Source organism: Nyctibius grandis, chromosome 4, assembly GCF_013368605.1.
Source record: "Nyctibius grandis isolate bNycGra1 chromosome 4, bNycGra1.pri, whole genome shotgun sequence".
Lineage (NCBI taxonomy): Eukaryota > Metazoa > Chordata > Aves > Nyctibiiformes > Nyctibiidae > Nyctibius > Nyctibius grandis.
Genome location: NC_090661.1, coordinates 69201635 through 69222287, shown reverse-complemented (window position 1 = coordinate 69222287; position 20653 = coordinate 69201635). Strand labels below are relative to the sequence as shown.

The window sequence follows — 20653 nt, the reverse complement described above, 5'->3', positions numbered from 1 at the left end:
TCTGGAAAAAACTCTTGGTCTCCAGCTTGTGTTTCCCAAAGCTACTGTCATGATGTTCTTTGAGAATGCAACACATTTCCGCTTGTTTTTTTAGCATCTAGTTGTAGGAGCTTAGTGCTCCACGCATGCAACATGCTTTCACAAAGCTTAGCAGCCTGGCTTTCCCACGAGTTTCACAGGAAACTAAAGGCAATGCTGACTCTGTTGACAAACAGATCTGTGGACTGTGCTCAGTGCTGGATCCTGACCCTGCACTGCTCGGTGAGCAGAGGTGTCCTCTGCCCCACATAGCTGGGATAAGTCTTTAAGCTTTGGGTTGAGTAGCTTTTGCTTAAGCCTTATTTCATAAAACTTGAATTGCAGGTTTGTGACTTTTTATCGAGAGGAGGGGATTTCTTTCATCTCATTTGAACTCTAATGATACACTCGAGTCTTTTCTGGGAAAGACAAGAAGAGTTGGTAAATGATTGGGACATCTGCCTAAAATGCTGCTTTGCATCCCAGTGTTTCTGGGGATGTGGCTTTACTTTTTAACTATTTCCCAGCAAGAATGTCAATGGGATTTACAAAGTTGTTTCTTTATCACTAAAAGTTTGTGCTGTTTGAAGGGTTTAGTCAAAACTTCGGGGGGTTTGTGTATCAGGGGATCTCTTGGTTTTTAAATACACTTGGCCCTGCTGCCCTGTCCTGGTATTTTTCTTTCGGAGCAGAAACCCCTCCGGACTCGATTCCTGCGAACTCCATTGCATCTTTCCTTTTTCTATTTGGGTGCCACGTCTTTCTAGTGACAGGGAGGAGGAGAGCACAACCAGAGCCTTTGAGGCTGAGAACCTTGCCAGACAGGTCATGGGTGTCCCATCTCTCATGTGGAGGAGGTGGACTCAGGGCTGCTGGACTGGCTTGGTAGCAAAACTGACAGAACAGCGTTCATGCCTGTGAATGCCTTTTCTATATACAGTTGTGTGATTTTGAAACGTTGCATTAATGCAGTGAGTGATAGGTCTTGTCTTGGAGAATTTCATGTGCAATACCCAGACCTGTGTTGAACCGCAGTGAAGTTCAGACATTGGAAGAGTCCACCATGGCAGCATGCATGAGTGACCACAACAGTAGATACTAGTAGTTTGCCTGATTTCCTACAGAAGAGGTTCTACGTCACCTTTCTTCAAAAGCTTATACGGTACTTTGCAGACACAGATTTGGTCTAAAGCAGTCCCACCTCCTGTCAGTTGGGAATTTTCAGACTTTTATTTCCCCTTCCATTGATTTTTCAAGACCCTTTCTTACAACCTTGATGCTGAAGCTCTCTGTCACTATGAGCTTGTCTTGCTCTGGCCTTGGACACCTGAGAGTTGGTTTATTTTTCCCAGTGTTAACTGAACTGCCTTACTTCTCGCCCTCCAGCTACCTCTGCAGCTGTAGATCTCAAAATGCTTTACAAAGGAGATAAAAATCATTAGTCCTATTTGGGGATACCTGGGGCAAGAGCAGCAGAGTGGCTTGTCCCAGACCACCCAGGATGTCTGATGTCAGTGGCAGGAGGAAGAATAGAGACCTGGTCTTCCCGAGCTTTCATCTCAGTCCTCTTCTCCCCATCAACCCTGCTTCCCGTTTTTAATGGATTAAAAATTCCTGTTCTGACTGCACAAGTCCTTCTTTGATGTCTACAGGAATAGGTTGGCTGTATTGAGGTCGTTTTGGAAAGGTGGAAAGAAAGCATAACCAAGGAGAGGAGCCCTTGCTCAAGAGTGTTCTGCCAGCAGCTCCCTCATCTCTGTTTGTAGGGGCTGTAGGTTTTGTTTCCTTGGTCTCTATTTATCTCAGAGTTATGTGAGGAACCTCATAAGCAAGTCCTACATGGACATCCACTCTCCGATGGGCAGAACAAACCACCTGGGGACTTTGGCTGTGCTAGAGGATATGGCCGGTATTTATGAGCAAATTACACGTATAGCTTAATGAAGAAGTTGGCTAGCTTATAATTTTTGGTTTAAACCTGCTGGAAACGTTAGGACTAAATGGAAGTGTCCGTACCTGGGGTGGGACTAGAAAAATATCCAATTTGTGGTAGAACCTGGCTTAGTCTCGTGGCGGGATGGTGAGTTTCTGGAGAGGAGCTTTGACCATAGCCGCAGCTATTTCTGTCTTTGGATAAGGCTTAATTGAGCTGGTTGTGGTGACCTACGTGGCGTCTTCTCAGGGTGACTTCCCAAAGGGATGCCTTCCAAACAGGCAGAGCCAGAGCTGCCCCTGATGCAACTGGGTGGAAAGAGCTGCTATTGCAGAATGGGTGTAAGAGATTTCCTGGGCTAAATCCCGCCTCGTGGGCTCCCTGTGCTGGCTGCGGCATCCAACAAACCTGTCCGCTTTGCTTAAGGGTTGAGTTGGGACCCACTGGATGGGTTTGGGGTTGGTTGGTTGAATACACACAGGGTGGAAACAGGAGAAGCAAAATCATTTTCGTCTAAATGTTTTAGTGCAAAGTTTGGTTTCCTGAATCAAAGACTAAAACTAGGCTGTGGGTGTTCAAGTTTTTGTTTTCAGAACGGATATTTTCCCTTGGGGTAAGTAGGTCTATTTTACAGGAAACTTCATCTAGTCAGAAACCCAAGTTTCTGCTGAAAAACATAAACAACCAAATTTTCAATCAGTTCTTCTTTTGAAATTAAATGTGCCCCTAAAATAATGGCATGGTTAAACACAGAGACTTTAAATTTCATGTTATATTCTTTACTTTATAAACAGACTAGGCAGCCAAATGATATTTTTACTCAGCAGTCTTGTTCTTTCTACTTCTATTTGCCTGAACATCTGCTCTCTTCTCCTCTCACAGACTTGCCTGCTGTGACTCCTGTAAATTTTGTGAATAAAAGGATTTTTGCCCAGAATTTCAGGAGTCCGCAGTGGTAGTTTAAACAGCTTCACAAGTTCTCAAATAACAAGTGTTATCAGTGGTTATAGAGACCTTATTTCACTACTGGATTTTTTTTCTTTTCTGATGAGTACTGTCCCAAGATCCCTACAACCTGAACTCCACGAAGACGGAGTTGAGCATTTTCCAACCTGCTTCCACGTTTCGCATGCCCAATTTCCAATGGGATTTTCAAATTAGATTTTCGGAAGCAGTTAAGGAGCTTGTTTCGATGGTTTTTGGGTGTCTGGCATCCCATGCCTTGAAGAAGCCAGGCTGCCAACAGCAAGCTCACAGCTCTCTTCGTAAATTAGATGGTCGTGCAAACATCTTCAGGGCTGTGCTTGGAGTTCACCAATATACTTGAAAAATTCCTGAGCTTGTTCTGAGTCCCACAGGGCAGCTCTAAAGCCCACAAATGTTTTTCAGAAGTTATGGCAGGTGTTTCCATAGCAAGGCAGCATTCGATCTTGAATGCTGGGCAGTCAGTTAAAAATTACAGAATCACAGAACCACAGAATCAGTCAGGTTGGAAGAGACCTCTGGGATCATCACCATGCCAAGACAAGTGTTTGCATCTCACACACCATCCTCACCGGTGACTCAAATAAGCAGGGGTGATGCTCTGATGACAGATGGAAGTGCTGCCCCCCTTGGGGATGCCTGGGGTGGTGAGGATGGGTTGTCAGCTCCTGTCGAATGACATCTGTGGGACTCTTGTGGCTTTTTGCCCACAGAGGAGCTGCCCTGGGGCTTGGCTTTAGGTTGTAATGTGGACCAAGTGGCCAATGATGGTGGAGAAGGAGGCAAATTCAGAGGAGGAGCAGTGGCCAGTGGTGTACATGGCACTGACCCAAGGTTTCTATATGGTCTTGCTCTTCTAGCCTCATCCTCCCCCACTGAACAAAGAGGACTCAGCACTGGTCTGATGGTGTTGGGACAGAGCAGAGCATATGGCAGCATGGCGCAGAGGGAGGCTTTCCTTAGCATCAGCCAGGGATGGCCATGGTACCAATAACGAACCTGTGAATAAGCCTCAATGAGTACCAGAAATACCCTGCACCGTGCTGCATAGTTGGGGTACGGTACCCATTTTATCAGAAAACTCTTTCAATGATGCTTGAAAATGAGCTTTTGGACTAATGAGAGATGTAACATTTAATTCCCTTTGCTTAGGAAGAGTGTGTAGCCCTGACTTTAGCTCTCTGTGCCTAGGGAAGAGGAAAAAAATCATTCCTGTTATATAAAATGGGGTCTCTGTACTTAATGGCATTATTTTAGGGTATGGCTTCTGAAAACTTTGCATCATTTGGAGTTAACTGCTGGGCAGTCTGTCCTGTGCAGCAGGGCTTCAGGAATTGGACCCCATCGCATCCTTATGACGGAACGGTGCTACAGATGATCTCTGTGTGCACGAAGACATAGCTGTTGGCGCTGGATGCTTCTTAAATAATGTTTTCTGTTGAACAAATGAAATCTCCCTGTAAATAATCAAAAATACCCTGTATTATCTGTGTTACAACTGACCGGTGCTCACCGATGTGTTTGCCTTTCTCCTGTAAGTGTGCTGTGGGCTGCACTGAAACTGTTTTGGTCTCTGGATGTTTTTGCAAACTGTAAAGAGTAATTGTGAATGTGTTTGGTTTTTTCCCCCTTTCAGATCTCTAAACTTGGTGCCTTTTGCTGCGGGCTCAGTTTGTGCAATCAGCACACGATAGTGCTTTATATCGCTTGTATTGTGCCTTGGGTTCTCTCCGGGCTTTTCCGAAAGACGGTATGTATTTTGGTGACCCACCCCTCTTGTTTTTCTGAGGCAGTGAGTAATTCTGCTTTCCAAGCACTTGTGCCACTCCTGTGTTGATGTACGAACAGGGACAGTCAATGGTCTGTCTAAACTAGTTAGTCATAACCCACTGAAGTTATCCGACACCAGAGCCATCGGTGGTGATTTAGGGGCTTTGCTCACGCCAGCGACCTGCTCGTGTCTCCTGGCACAGGAGCTCTCTGCCCCAGCTGCTTGCAAATACCCCATGAGCAACCACAAGACAGATGCTCTGAGCTAAAAATGGCTCAGCATGTAGGAAATAAGAGCGTGTTCAATGACCTACCAAACAGGAGAGCAGATCAATATCTGTTTGTGAGAAGTCACAGGCATGGGCAGTCTGGGCACTGCCTCTTCTGGCTGATGGTCGTGGCTTTCTCATGCCATCTACTCATCTGGGGATGAGTTTCTGTGTGTTGATTCCTGGTGGTAATGAACAAAAGCCATGTCCACTCGTTGCAGAGCATCTTGCAACTGCTGTTGATAGTTAAAGGTGCAGCTGGAATAAGCGGCATGGCAAGAAGGGTGCAGAGACTTGTCTCTAGGAGGAAGTCCTCTTCGGCATCTCCTTGGGATGTGCCAGGCTTGGTGGCCTCCAGCTCTGATGCAGCCAGGACTTGAGAGTCCTACAAGACACCAGCTCTCAGGCGAAGAGTGCCTGGCTTGTTCCAGCTGGAAAGGACCAAAGGCAGGCTGACCTTCAGTGAAACAGCAAGGCCCTGATCCAGTCAAATATGTCCCTTTCATCTTCTACCAGAGATGTCATTCTCAAGATGTCCCTCCTCCTACACCTCTTTAATAAACTTGCTCATTGTGCAAGAAGGTGAAAACACCTTTTTGCATGCCTTGCTTATGAAGGTGCTACGCATCTGTCTGGATGAGGCTAGAGGGTGACGTTCAGGGGCCCTGCAATGCTCTTGTCTTCTGTAGATGGTCTTTTGTGAATCAGTGCATCAGGCTGGAGGCAGATGTGTTGTAGAAACTCTTAGCCCTGAAAACAGCTGCACATCTCAATGACACAGATGCTCTGATCCCTTTGCAAGTGGCCCTGAGAAGCCTCCACCTGCTCCCCCTCCTCTCTCTCTTTTGCCCCTCTGAAGGTTACAGAGGGGCAGGTTTCTGCTGGGCCAGTCCTGCCTGTATTTTTCCACCCTCGACCTGATAAATCAGGTGTGATTCTGAGTAACGGCACAGGGTGTAACTAAACCTGGAGTGAAGCAGCTGAGCTGCAAGAGGTAAGATGCAGCTCAGACAAGCTTGGTCCAACATCTGTTCAGCATCTCCAGCAAACCCCTTTCTGACGATGTGTTTCCTTTAACACGATGAAGACTCACTTCTGCAATATTTGTGTTCTTTAAACAGAGCTTTTTTTTTTTTTAACCAGGGAAGTCCAGAGAGATCTCTGTGATTTCCACCAAGGACAATCCTGTGCCAGTTGGGATATACTTTAGACAGCCCAGTAGTGCCTGCTGCAGAAAACTGCCTAATAAGGATATTTGATGGAAAACAGTGCCTTTTTAAGTAAAAAAGAGCCAGCTTTCTTCTGAAGGAGCTGTGGCCACCACCATTATCAAGCTACTTTTTCTGTTCTGTAGATCACCACTCGGAATGGTGCCTCTTCCCCATAACCTCAACTGCTGAAGAAGTGCTTTGATTGACAGGGCAGTGGCTAATGATAAAGCAAGCGTGCAATATTCTAGGGTGGGATTTTCCAAAGCACTTAAAGGAGTTAGGCACAGAAGTCCCTTTGAAAGTCTTGTCTTCCTGACCCCTTAGGCAGTCTTGAAAATCCCACCCCAAAAGTTGGCCTATCCAATTTAGCCAGTGTAATCACGATAAAGTAAATGGCAAAACTGACTCCTGATGATGGTGATGATGTGTATAGTTGTACTAGAGCAGCATAATTTTTTTTTTTTTTGCCAGATGGAATACCAGCCAACTCTTAATCGCTGCAAAGTGGGTTATCTCAGCCTTGCAGTGCTTCAGCCATCTATGCATGTCATGCCATGATTTAAATGTGAAAGATGCAATGAGTATGATACTCATGAGTCCTAGCTAATATTATTTGCTTCACTTAAATTTCACCCTGCCATGCAAAGGAGATCAGTTTGATGCAGTTTCCTAGTAATCCACAAAATCGTAAGGTTTAACATAGCATTTTGTAGGGACTTACTATAAATTGAGAGATCAGCTCTGTGTAAATATATTTGATGTTTTTTCTTTATCTGTTCTTGAAGTTCCAGCGTGATTAAACTAAAATAAACATTGTTATGCAATATGACATATTTTGGTGCAGGAATTGTCCCTAGGCCATTTGCTGAAGTTGGGTTTATGCTTCTTGGCTGGTTTGCTGCCTTATCTCTATCTGCCGGCTTCATCCTACCTCAATCGAGCCCGTTGGACATGGGGAGACCAGACGACTCTTCAAGGATTTTTGACCCACTTTCTCAGGGAAGAATATGGGACATTCAATCTGGTAAATAAGGGTCAATTTCTAGATGACTTTCTTTTAACTTAGGCAATAGCAGAACCTTTCTATTTGTGACAATTAGCAGCTTGCAGGGGACAAAATTGAAAATGTTTTCTTTTTTAAAAATTTATATCTGATTTTGACCTTCTGATCCATCAGGTTTTCTGGGAATGGATCATGTGGCTGGAAAAGCAAGGAAATAATTCTCTTTGCCTTTTCGAGGTGAACCGTATTATTTACTGGGAGCTGCACAGGTGTCTCATATTTATGAATGCCCAAAGAGCAAGCTGTGCTATAGGGAGGTGGTGGCATCAATTTTGTGCTTTTCTTGTTTTAAGACAAATAATTATTTTTTATTTTTTATTTTTAATTTTTTTATTTTTATTTTAAACTCAGCTGTTTAAAGAGGCCGCAAGCAGTTTTTATTGCTTCAGCTTTAAAAGAGATTCCTCCAACTTACTTCTTACTAATACCGAATTAAAATGAATGGTAGGTTTGCGGGGTCTCGGCATCATCTGATCTGAGTTATTGACTGGTCTGTGCTCTTGCCAAGGGAAGGAGGTACGACGTAGGGGTTACATCTGGCTCCTCCAGCCCTAACTTAGGTGTTTGGCTCTGGCCACCCAAGGGAAGTGAGCACTCAGCACCCCTTCTGTCCTTCCTGCTTCAGAGATTTCGGTGCAGAGGGCTAGGAAATGGCACCACTGGGGGGAAAAAAGAGAAAAAGGTATGGTTTACATATTGTGTCACTCCTTGGGGTCCTGAAGCCCCATGTCCTCAGGAATTAAGCCCCTGCATCCAGCCAATGTGATGCAGCGAGCACCACTGCTGTTCCGTTACAGCCTTCTCGGAGAGCCGGGTGGCTGTAGGATGTGAGGCAAAAGACTTGATAATTCCTGCTGCTGCCAATTAATCTTTCCAAAACTCCTACAGAGATAAGATCCACCCTCTGAAGGACTTTTGAGATTTCCCCTGTTGTCCTATTCCCAGCTGTCTCCTGAGTATGAGACTCCACTGGGCAGAGCAATACCAAGGCATGCAAATCCCTTAACTCCTTTCTCCATCAAATGTGATGAATTCAAGTTGATGTTCAGGAGGCTTAAGGATGGGCTGCGTGTAATCCTACACCACAAATCACATTTACGATGAACTTGTCTGAAGCAGGAGCAATAAATGCAGCAAAATCCTAGTGTTTGGTCCCAACGCCAGTTGGGCTAATGCCAGAGCCCTGCCTGGATGGACAGACAGCCCTTGCAACCCACGGCTCTGTTTTAAGGGCAGGCAGGGTAAAAAAAAAAAAAAACAGGGAAAAGACTCATAGAGGGTTCCATCTGTAAGCCAAGGTTCAGAAATGTCCTCTCCTGCAAGGGATGTGTCTGGGGCCAGAAGCTGCCAGCAAGGTGGGGCTTTGCAAGAAACGGTGAGGTAGCAGCGGTGCTTTGGAGCTGTGGGCTGGCTCTCCATCCTCTAGCACTTTTATTTTTTTAATTAAATCTTGAATGCAATTAACTATTCCATTTTCATTGAGATTAAATATTCCTTCCAGACCTCCTGGATCCCTTTACCTTATCTTTTATCTGGTAGCCACCACTTTTCCAACAAGCACCTATGAAGGGAATTCCTCACCTCCACCGAGCATGTCTCCTTTCCCAGACTCATGCCGTGGATTACAAGTCTCTGCAATAAAAATTCTCATATAAAAATCGCATACAGCTCTGCCTCTGTCATGGCAGAGGGGACAGGGACAAGCCTGGTAAGCAAGCAGGAATTGAGGCCCACGTGCTTGTCTCAGGCTGTGGGGAGATGTCCCAGAAAATAATTGCACTGTGCAGATATAGGATGAGAGGAAATAGCTTCAAGTTGTGCCAGGGGAGGTTTAGATTGGATATCAGGAACAATTTCTTCATGGAAGGGGTTGTCAAGCACTGGAACAGGCTGCCCAGGGAAGTGGTGGAGTCACCATCCCTGGAGATATTTAAAAGATGAGTAGATGTGGTGCTTAGGGACATGGTTTAGTGGTGGGCTTGGCAGTGCTGGGTTAACAGTTAGACTCGATGGTCTTAAAGGTCTTTTCCAACCTAAACGCTTCTATGATACAGCGAGATCATAGCTAAACCATATCATGTGCTCGAGTCACAGGGTAATGGGTTGGTAGCACCTTGAAAAAATGCTTATCCAGGTGGTAAACCCTGCACAGCAGCATAATGTAAAATAAGAACGTGGGAGAAAATCTTGCAATGAAGGTTTGAGTAGAGTTTGCTGTCTTTTTGTTATTTAAGCAATTCCTGTTCCCTGTGACCACCTTGGGGTACCACCTGAAGGGGTTTTGAGGAGCCCTGTGTGCTCAGGGCTCTGCAAACAGAAAATGAAAAGACTTTTCCTTGCCCCGGTGGTATGGCAATGTGGGGAGTTCTCATGGGTTTTCTTTCTTTTTAATCTAGGCCAAGTCCGAGACAGGATCCAGTATGAGAGAGATGCTGATGTGAGTAAAATTTTGACTGTGCCTTTTAGTGGAGAGAAACTTGCTGCTGCTGCTGTCATTTTGGCCCAAGTGGCTCCTATCCTGCCTTTCCTTGGCTTGGTACAGAGCTGGGGTCTTGTGTGTGCAGTGTAGGGACAGCAAGCATGTCCGTCTGTCTTCCCCATTGAAGGAAAAATGCTGGATCTGCCTCCCCAGTGATTTTTCATTCAAAACCCTGACATGTAAACTGAGCTTGTTCCCATTTCTGGTCGACTTAATCACAGCAGAGTGGGAGCGTGTTATGTTGTGCTTATTCCCTGCTTCTCTTGACACTTCAATTGAGGGCAAGGGGCGATTTGGGGATGACGCATCCGTGCACCTATTTCTCCACAGTTTTCAGCTGGCGCAGATGAAGTCGGAGCTCTCCCTTCCCGTCCTCGTCCTGGCACTTGTGGCCTGTGTGAGCACAGCACTGCCGTAAGTAGGAGGAGAATATTTGCTCCAACATGTACTTTCTTACTGGCTGCATGGGCAGCTTGCTTTGCCTTCTGCTTGCTGGTGCAAAAATGTCAACAATTGACTGTGGTCATCTATTAATTAAGAGCAAAATATCCCTGCTCCTGGTAACCCTGTGGCTTTGTAGATGGCGAGCTTAAAAATCTTGAAATCCTGATGGTTTTGTGCTTTGAAAAAGGAAGTTTCATAAATTGCAAAGGTAAAGAAATGCTCATCAGCTCCATGTATTAAATGCATTTAGGTATGCAGAGAGATAGTGGTTTTCAAGCACATGTAACTTTTGTCTCCTTTTTCATCGTGCCACTTTTTGTATAGGACAAAGCAGCAGAAATCACCCGTGATCTGGCTCTTCACTGGAATGCTCTGTCTTTATTCCCTTTTCTTCGCTTGGAGAGCAAATTTGGATATTACAAAACCTCTGTTTCTGGGTGTGGTAAGTTGCACTCCAAAAATTGCTCTGGCATGTTAATTTTTGGAAGAAACCTTAAAACCACCTAATCAGGAACAGTGGAATGTCTTGAAGCTGCGTAAGGTGCAAAAATACAGCAACTTATTCTGTTTCCTTATAGCTGGGGAAGCAGAAATAGGGTCTCTGGGATTTTGTTTCCTAGGTGGAGCGGTTCTGGCTGCAGAGCAGTGCCGTGGTGGCTGTGCTGGCGGGGCTGGGGCTGGCCACGCTTGCCTCAGTCGGAAGCGCCGTGCTGGAGGGCAGCCGGGCACTGCCGTGGCTGGAGTGGCTTTCTGCTCTCGCTCTTGTCACTTCTCAAGTTTGGGCAAATTACAGGTAACAAATCCCCCGGGCTCGGGTCTCACTGTAGCCTCGCGGGGCTGCAGGGTGCCGTGCGGTCGGGGTGCTGCTGTAAACCCCCCACCCCTGCTCCTGGGGTTTCTATCATTGTCTTGAAGTGGGAAATACACTTTTCACATCCCACCTGAGCTTGCGTGGCCACAGCCTGCAGGACCCCTTTGTCTGATCTCCCTAAAAATCACCAAGCACCAACTCCAGGGTGTAAATGGGGGTGTTGTGTAGGTTGAAGGAAGAAAACTGTGTAAACACATAAACTTCTAATGAGAGAGACTCATAAATCTGTGCTTTATTTCCTAAGAAGGTTTGCAGAATTAATTTGACCTGAACAGTCACCTCCTTCCCTTGCTTTGCTTCAGGAAACCTTGTGCCCTGGGGTTTTTCTTATTTTTTTTTTCCTTTTTGAAGAGTTACACCTGTAGTGTAGGGCTTCCTTATCCTGTAACCACACCAAAAACTCTACAGTGTCTTGGGTAGGAATGAGTATAGCAGTAGGGATGCTCAGGTAGAGGTTGACAAACTGGTGGCGTGTAGAATACGCAGAACTTCACACTCAGGAATCCTTCCTTTGCACGCACGTTTTCCCAACGACTGGTCCATAGGTGAACCAGTCACAGCTCATGTCCTGAGCCATGTCATGGAGTGTCCTCTTCTTGAGTCCACATGGAGTGTGTGCAACACACGATTGTGTAACAAAAAGGATCTAATCTCAGGTGATATAAATCTACTTCTGCCTGATGCTATAAAAACTTGGCTTTTTAGTGCTTTATTAAAAGCATTAAAAGAATGGGGAGGAATTCAGATGCTTTACAGAACCATTGTTGTACTGACATTTCCAGCTCCAACTAGTAAGTCTTTAGGTTTAGCCCAAGCAAAAATCAGAATTAAGGTGAAGGCATGCAATGAGTGTGTATTTTGGCAAAACTGTAGTGGCTGATGTCTCTGGTCCTGGTTTCTGGGCGACTGTAGTCTAAATGCTTCATTTCTGTATCTTGGTTTCTCTGTAAATGGAGATGATGCTTTTCAGCAAGATCTGACCAGGGCGAAGGACTTCACCTGTCCATGCTTATTGCATAAAACTGTTCTGAAGATGTGCAAAGCCGTGCAAATACCTGTTTTTAAGATACTGGTTTTTATCTGTTCTCTTAAGTGCTTGTGATCAGAGCAACAACTATGTTGTTGATAAGTTTGCAAGGAACGTGCTGTCCTCTATGCCAACGGGTGCAGTGATCTTGCTAAGAGGAGACTTACCCGGGAACGCTCTTCGTTACGTTCATTATTGCGAAGGGATGAGGCCAGATATCACCTTAGTGGACCAGGAGGTAGGTTGAGAAAGCAATATGAAAAGACACAGCAGGCAGATTTAAAAATAGGAAGCAAAGTGCAGTTGTTCCTTTCTCTTCTCAAGGGGGTTTCTTTGTCCAAATAAAACTCATGATGCAGAAATAAAATTGATTTTTTTTAAAGGGTTGTGGGTGGCTATGGGATGGAGCATGGTGTGCAACCCCCATTCAAGCCCAAAAAAACAACAGAGAGGCAATAGCATGTAGAGAGAAGGGAAAGCCCAAGTTCTTCACCACGGCAGATATCCAGATGTGTCACAGGGCTGATGTTTGCCTTGCTGAGGAAGCTTTGTCCCTGCTGTTTTCTGCGGTTGCCCTGAAATACAGATGTTGGGGCAGCAGAAAGCTTCTGAGAGCAGCCTGGAAGGCAGCAGGTCAGCAGTTGCCCCGTGGGCGATGCAGCTTTGTGGTTTGTCCCAAGGACTTTACTATGCTGAGGCTCATTCCCTGCATCCCCTGTGTTATCTTGGTCCCCCAAAGGTGGTTTTGCAGATTTCTGCCTCTGTTTTTTTACATTAAAACGGAGGTGCTGTGTGTCCCTGGGTGGTGTTTGCACTATTTTCCCTTTTTTTCTGAGAAATGGGAGAAGAGAGATCCCCCTGACAGAAGGGGACACTGACACTTCCACTGCTACATCAGTCCTTGCACTTGGCTTTGCAGGAAGGGTTTGTGACTTGTGGAGAAACCCAAAACCCAACACCTCATATTTAACCAAACCAATACCTTGTAGTGTCTCTTACCAGCAGTAGTTATTTTGTGTTCCCTTTGCCCCCTCCACAGGGAGGACCGCGTGCCTCTGATCAGAAACCACTGGTGTCCTGGTCTGATGGTGTGGTCCAGGCAATTGCTGAAATGGGAGATGACCTTACTGAGCAAACAGAGTCGTTCCTCCTGCAGAAACCATTTTCTGCAGCTTCTGGATGTAAAATGGATGAAAACTTTGTTTCTTGTTTTAATGTTGCTTATGTTTTCGGTGATAGATGATGACTTATGAATGGTATTTACCCAAGCTGGCAAAGCATTTACCTGGCGTTTATTTTCCTGGGAACCGGTGGAATCCTGTGGAAGGAGTATTACCCGATGGGACACTTGCTTTTAATCTCCATCGTTTCCTCAAAGTAAATGAACAGTAAGCATTTCTTTCATATGTAACAGCTTTCCTAAAATCTTCAACCTTTTTTTTTCTTGAAATTGTTTATGGAACAGCTTGGTACTGCATCCAAAAGACCAATTTTCTCCACTGACTTCCTCCCTGGTGGTGAGATTATTTTTGCAATTAAAGCTAGTATCTGTGCAGAAGTAACTCCAACCAGATATAATGTTGCTGGTTGGTTTGATTTTTAGGAAGGAAAAGTAAGAAAGTGATCGGCAGAGAGTATTTACTGATTATTTTTTTGTTGTTGATACAATTCATCACAAAAAAAAAAAAAAGGAATGCTCTTTTGTACTCAAAATTATGATGGTTGGAGAGCAAATTGCTGCTGCTTCTCCTTCATGAACATTGTGGCCAACTGATTAGCATAGAATGAATGTATTCCAGGAATAATCATCATATAAAAATAGCTTAGTAAGAGTGGAGAAAGGATTAGATACTCACATGAATAAGAATAGCATCTGCATTTAGACTAGCCAGGGTGAGCCTTGCGAGTGTGGGTAGGCAGAAGAGCATTGCCAGGTGCTGTCTGGAAGAAATGGGCTTCTCCGACAGCTTCTGGCACGTTTGGGAGGTCCAACGTAGGGGAGGGGATGTGTCTGTGATGCTGGCAGCACAAGATGTGTAATGCCAGACGAGGTATTCGCTTGCAGTGGGAGAGCTGTTTTGCAGCCTGACCCAGAGACACAGAATCATAGAATCACAGAATGGTTTGGGTTGGAAGGGACCTTAAAGGTCATCTAGTTCCAACCCCCCTGCCTCGGGCAGGGACACCTTCCACCAGACCAGGTTGCTCCAAGCCTCATCCAACCTGGCCTTGAACACTGCCAGGGAGGGGGCAGCCACAGCTTCTCTGGGCAACCTGGGCCAGTGTCTCACCACCCTCACAGCATAGAATTTCTTCCTAATATCTAATCTAAATCTCCCCTCTTTCAGTTTAAAACCGTTCCCCCTCGTCCTATCACTCCATGCCCTTGTAAAAAATCCCTCTCCCGCTTTCCTGTAGCCCCTTCAGGTACTGGAAGGTGCTCGAAGGTCTCCCCGGAGCCTTCTCTTCTCCAGGCTGAAGAGCCCCAACTCTCTCAGCCTGTCTCCATAGCAGAGGTGCTCCAGCCCTTGGATCATCTTTGTGGCCTCCTCTGGACTCGCTTCAAAAGCTCCATGTCCTTCTTATGTTGGGGGCCCCAGAGCTGGACACAGCACTGCAGGGGGGGTCTCACGAGAGCGGAGCAGAGGGGCAGAATCCCCTCCCTCGCCCTGCTGGCCACGCTGCTGGGGATGCAGCCCAGGACACGGTTGGCTTTCTGGGCTGCCAGCGCACATTGCTGGCTCATGGTGAGCTTCTCATCAACCATCACCCCCAAGTCCTTCTCCTCAGGGCTGCTCTCAATCCATTCTCCGCCCAGCCTGTATTTGTGCTTAGGATTGCCCTGACCCACGTGCAGGACCTTGCACTTGGCCTTGTTGAACTTCATGCGGTTTGCACAGGCCCAGCTCTCAAGCCTGTCAAGGTCCCTTTCTGATATGAAACAGTCTGCACACGTATCTGTGCTGCAGAAAATGTTGTGCTGCTTAAGACCTGTCTGCGACACTGGTGTGGTGTGTGGTTTGCTCAAGCATGCGGGGTGGCCCAGGCTCTCTGGCATGGCTTCACCATTGCTCTCTATGGTGTTTTTTTGCAGTAAGGAAGTGTTTGTCTGCATAGGTCTGCATGAAGGGGACTCAACCTGGAGAAGGAACTATTCGCTCTGGCCGTGGGGTACGTGTGAAAAGTTGGTTCCTTCCGATGTTGTCTTTGACCCAGGAGAGTGGATTCATCTCACAAGAAGTCTCTATAACTGGACTGAAGACTACGGCAGGTACGAGGCAGAGGCACGACTCTGCTCCTTCCTTCTCATCGCTCTTCTGCCAGCAGCATAATCACATCCATTGCAGTGTTAGAGAAATTAAGCATGAGCCGTAATCATAATGTTTTGTGTTCTGGAACATGTAATAAATCTGCATGTGGTATTTTTGTTACTGTTAAAAACAGAGAGGATGTTTCTAGTCAAATATCATGTCGAATTCCGATCTTAAAACTTGATCAGGAGCCAAAAAACCTTGAGAACTTGGGACATCCAAAGCTTTAAATATCATAGGCTGAGCTGTGGTGGATGGTAAAAAAGCTGCTCTCACTTTGAGGACAGCTGGAATGCTGTGAAACAGCTGATATACCAGGGCCTCCTCCTATGCAAGGAGGGGAATAAAGTTTATGAAAGAGTGAGGATGAACTGAATTCCCTGCTGCCAGAGCCATGGGCTTCATGGCAGGTTTTCTTCTGCCTGGGAGGTCTGTAGCTCTCTGGGTTAGAAGGGTTGATTGTGCAGTGGCTGAAACACAGTGACACGGATCTGATGGCTGAATTTTATTCTCACTCCCATTTAGTTTCAAGCCCTCTTCCTGGGAAGCTGTTGCCAACGAGGAGATGTGGCAAGCCAGGTGATGCTCCTTTGCACCCTTCCGACAGCCGGTGGGCGATGCCAGCTCACTGGCGTGGAAATGCACACCAAAGTGGGCAGCTTGATGGTGCATGGCCTTATTGGATCTACATGTGCCAAGCTTTGGAAGGAAAAGGTTGGCACAGTGAGATGAAGGGTGCATGGCCTGTGGCAGATCCTTCAGGGAAGTGGTGGTTTTGTTCACCAAAAGGTTCTGCTCAAAGTATGTTGAAGGAGCAGAGGGTAGTTTGGACATAGGGTGGGAAAATACGTCATGGAGAGAAGTTTGTTTCACTGATGACTTAAATGGAGAAGCTGGTGTACTGTCCCATACAATTAAAGAGCTGTATGGACATGTTGAAGATGGGTATAACCATGTGATGTGAGCTGGTTACGTTAAGCAGTTATTATATGGAAGTTTTTCTTGTTTTTCTAGGATGAAAACAGCTTTCTTTATATTTGACCTTGCAGAAACTGCCAGTGTGACTGCAGAAGTGAAATCACAACTTTACGCCTTTGCCTACACGGTAAGTCATATATTTTGGTTCTGAATGATCCCTGCAGTCTCCATCCTTTTTTCTTTTTTCTGGTTTTTTTTTTTTTAGTGTCTCGATTCCATACAAATATGGTGTTCCCATATAGGTCAGCAATCCTGTAATCTGCATCTCCTTCATTCATCCAAACAGGAAGCGTAGCAGATTCAAAGAGATTTGTTCAGGGATTTTATCCATTCCTCCTTGCCCCCTTGGTCGCAGAGGATGCCAAAAGCTAACCAGTCGACACCTTGCTTTTGCTATAATTATGTTGTCTGTGCTGGGCCCTAAACCCATGCCAAGAGCTTGGTTGTCCTGAAGTCCCCTCTATGCGCTTGTCCTCTCTGTCATTACACAGTCACGCATCTGAGCCAGCAAGTGTAAAATCCGTCAGTTTTCTCGCCGCAAATTAATTCTGCTGCATTTCACACCGAAGAATAACACGCCTAAGCTGGTGTAGGTATCTCTGGAAATACTCGACTGCCCGAGATGCCAAGAGATGCACAAAATGATCAGTGTTTGTCAGCAGAGAGGAAGAGTGTTTCATACCCCAGCAAAGAGTCAGTAAATAGTTTCCTTTCAACTCTTGCCCATTTTGCTGTGATTTTTGCTGTTCTGCAAAGTTCTTGGGCGTGTGCCTGCTGTTGAGCTTATGAATATTCCCACCCAAGTCAACAGACGGCTTAAGTCCTGTGGAAGACGTCCTGATCTCCTGAAACATTGAGTAAATGTCTTTCCAGGCACGGCAGTTAAATCTCTTTTTTTCCCCAGCCTGGTGTAACACGTCTCTCAGGGAAGCGCGTAATGTGCGGTGGGGTTATCACGATCATCTGTAACGTTTCTAAACAAACAGCTGCTGTAGGAAGGGAAAGGTTTCAGCCCCCCCTTGGATTTCTGATTCACGCTATTGCACATCGCACGGCAAACGCGGAGTGAGTTACAGAAACGCTCCGACTCTGGCCTTGGACATCCAAATAGCATCTGTTCCTTTACAGGCAGTTTTGAAGCACTGTTAAGAGCTGTTGGTCCCCTTCGTTCAATTAATTTGTGTGTGTCCCCCCCTTTTTGTTTTGTTCCTTTAACAGTCTTACAAAGAAATTGTCAACTCTCATCCAAATCACCCGGTGAACTGGCACAAAAACTATGCCGTCGCCTGCGAGAGGATGTTGCGTCTCCATCGGGTGGATGTGGATCCCGAAGCCTTGCTCTCCGAAACCGTGAAACATTTCCTTCTGTACACGGAGAAAGCGGCGGATGATCCCCAGCGGCAGGATATTCTGCAGGCTGTGAAGCACCTGAAGAAAGAGCTGCAGGGGCTGAGGAGAAGGAAAAAAGAACTGAGGCGGGGAGCTGGGTAGCGCCCGGTCCTCCACCTGCCTGCTGAAGTGCTGAAATTTGGAAGTCAGGACTTAAAATCTGAATTAGTCCTTGCCAATGTGAGAAGGGTTTTAAAAGGCGACAGAAATGGCAGCGGAGAGAAAATCAAGTGTGATTGCCTCCGCAGGAACATACTGTTGTTTGGTCTTTGATTGCTGTTGCCAAATGAACTGTTCGCGTTGTTTTGTGTGTGGGGAAAAAAGCTCATCACTAAATAAAATACTAGGTTTCGAAAAGGAAAGTTTTCTTTTAAAAGAAACCCATGAATCTGTTGTACTGTGAAGATATTTTGATTTTTTTTTATGAACGCAGCATCCTTTATAGATGCAAAAAATATATTTAGCTTTTAAATGTTTCTTCTGTTACTGAGCCAAGAGGTTTTCTACAGCCATTTTTCTTTAGCTGTGCTGTGTCTGTGTGTTTTTGTGGTCACGGGGCAGCATGGTTGGGTAGGTTTCCATCAGAACAGGCGTGTGGGACGGTGCCCTTTGCAGAAGTGTGGTCATTCACTGTTGCTTGGCTGTGCCTGTGCCCCGGGGTGCTGCAGACACGATGTCCTCCTGGCGTGGGATGGTGGGTAGAGACCAAGACAGCTCTTTCTCTCTCCTTTGCTTTGCAGGGATAGTTATTTCCATTACACTGGGATTTTATGCTGGGATAGACTTTATTGCACTGGTTTTCCAAGAGCGAGCAAACAACTTGTGTCTTTTCCCTTGCAGAGCACCGTGACTGCAGGCAGCAGCGTGGCATCTCCTGCGCTGTCTCCACCTAGGACAGAGGGACCGTGGTGCTGAGACCCTGCATGGGGACACGAGAACAGCTCTGCTGGGACACTGCTCTCCCCATGACTCATGGCATCTGTGCTGTGGCCTCTTCCCGTGCGAGCCCGTAACACTCTTCTCCTCTGCCACGTCCTCGCAGGTACTGGGGATGCAGAACTGCAATTTTAGAGGTGTCAGGAGCTTTAACCAAAAGAATAGTCCATGAATCCATCCTGCTTTTCAGTCTACCCCAAAGGCCAAGCAGCTCAATTAATGAGAGCTCAGCTATGTGTTTTCCAAAAAAATGACAGAAAATAGCATGTCCTTCAAAATGTTCTCAATTGGCATGTCCTTCAAATGCTTAAAACACACCCAAAACTCTGGTATTGTTAGTGGAAAGCTGTGTTTGTCAAAGCTTTCATACTTTGTTCTGTGAGATCTCAGCCCAGTGTTTTTATAGGAGAGAAATTGCTGCCAGTCCAGGATTTCATTTGGACTCGTAAAATTTTCAGAGAAGAAAGAAGTACCTTCTGTAAAGTTCATGTTATCAAGTGGCACCTCTGGAAGCTTCCCAGAGGCTTGGAGGAGCGGATCAGGATGTGTGCAGGAGCGAGGGGTGCTGCACGTGGATGCTGTGTTTTCTGTGCTTTGAGGTGCGTGTAGGTGCAGATTTAGGCTTGCATGGCTACTAATCCTAATAGTTCCCTTTAAAAGTATAGAATACGTTGTTGTTCTCTCCAAGTGCTGAACTTTCCCAGGTTGACTTTCAGTGAACGCTGCCTGAATAAAAATCAAGCTGCCATCTAGGAATCTCTTGACTCCGGTTGCAAAATAACATCCTTTATTTTTCTCCTTCTCATTCTGATTTATTTGTATAGTATGATGCCCATAGCAATTCCCCCTGTTACTTCTATAAACAATTCCCATACGAACAGAGAAACATAACAGCAGATGAGAAATGAGCACTAAAAAGAAATAAAACTACGGCTTCTGGGTTGCAAAGCCACAAAGCAGAGGGGGAGAAGGAAGAGGAGCAGTTCAGGGGTGTCATTTTAACTCTTTGTGTTGTAATTGACTACATTTCAGGTCGACCGTGCCTCACTTAAATCTCTTCTTTTTGCTCAATCCCCGCAGAAGTGTTTGTACGGAGCGGGGGAATATCATACATTCCTCCGTGCAGCTTTCTCAGGCCTGGCTTTCTTCTCCCTTCTCAAAGTCAGTCCTTCAGCCTAGCAGAAAAACATCAGGAATCCAATTTTTGAATGCTTTTGTTACCTGCATTATTGAAAACCCATTCAAGCAAATATACCGAGCTGAGGGTTTTCTTTATCTTGATTAGATGCCCCTCCTTAGCTGCATAGTCTTGAAATAATTGGAAGCTTTTGTGGATTCCACTATCTGCTCAGGAGAAAAGAGAGGCTGGACAAAGGTATCCCAGCCTGCAGCCTTCGTCGAGTAATGGATCGGTTGGACATTAGGAAGAATTTCTTTTCAGAAAGGGTCATTAGACATTGGAACGGGCTGCCCAGGGAGGTGGTGGAGTCACCATCTCTGAAGGTGTTTAAGAAAAGACTGGACATGGCACTTAGTGCCATGGTCTAGTTGACATGGTGGTGTCAGGGCAACGGTTGGACTCGATGATCCCAGAGGTCTCTTCCAACCTGGTTGATTCTGTGATTCTGTGTGACATATATTGTGATAAGCAGCGATGCAAACTACAAGGAGAAGTTTCCCACCGGCAAAAGCCTTCCCAGGTGTGAAGAGCGGTGGAAACGTGACGCTTTTTTAGGGAGCAAAGCAGAACTGGTGGCAACTGTGCTGTTCACAGGCGCCTTGTCCATATGAATCGTGTGCACGTGGGGTACAGGTGTCTGTGGCGGGTGTTTGACTCCAAGATATCACCAACGGCAGATCATGAAGGTGAAAATATTTAACAGAGACGGCAGATGCAAAATTCCTCCCCCTGAATCTGTTCAAATGAGATTTGCTGGTGCTTGTCGATGCAGCAGTTGCGTGGATGTTCA

The 20653-nt window shown here is 45.9% G+C and overlaps 1 protein-coding gene across 1 annotated transcript in view; it reads left to right on the top strand.

Moving 5' to 3' along the window:
* Positions 1-18109, top strand: part of TMEM260 (transmembrane protein 260) — a 35526-nt gene extending 17417 nt beyond the window's left edge. Inside the window, exons 3-14 of the mRNA XM_068397410.1 lie at positions 4572-4685; positions 7030-7209; positions 9645-9685; positions 10058-10141; positions 10496-10613; positions 10792-10964; positions 12136-12307; positions 13309-13457; positions 15164-15340; positions 15906-15959; positions 16395-16485; positions 17577-18109. Coding sequence (XP_068253511.1) covers positions 4572-4685; positions 7030-7209; positions 9645-9685; positions 10058-10141; positions 10496-10613; positions 10792-10964; positions 12136-12307; positions 13309-13457; positions 15164-15340; positions 15906-15959; positions 16395-16485; positions 17577-17849 — 1626 coding nt within the window. The 3' untranslated portion in view covers positions 17850-18109. The remainder of the gene's footprint in view (positions 1-4571; positions 4686-7029; positions 7210-9644; positions 9686-10057; positions 10142-10495; positions 10614-10791; positions 10965-12135; positions 12308-13308; positions 13458-15163; positions 15341-15905; positions 15960-16394; positions 16486-17576) is intronic.
* The last annotated feature ends 2544 nt before the right edge of the window (positions 18110-20653 follow it).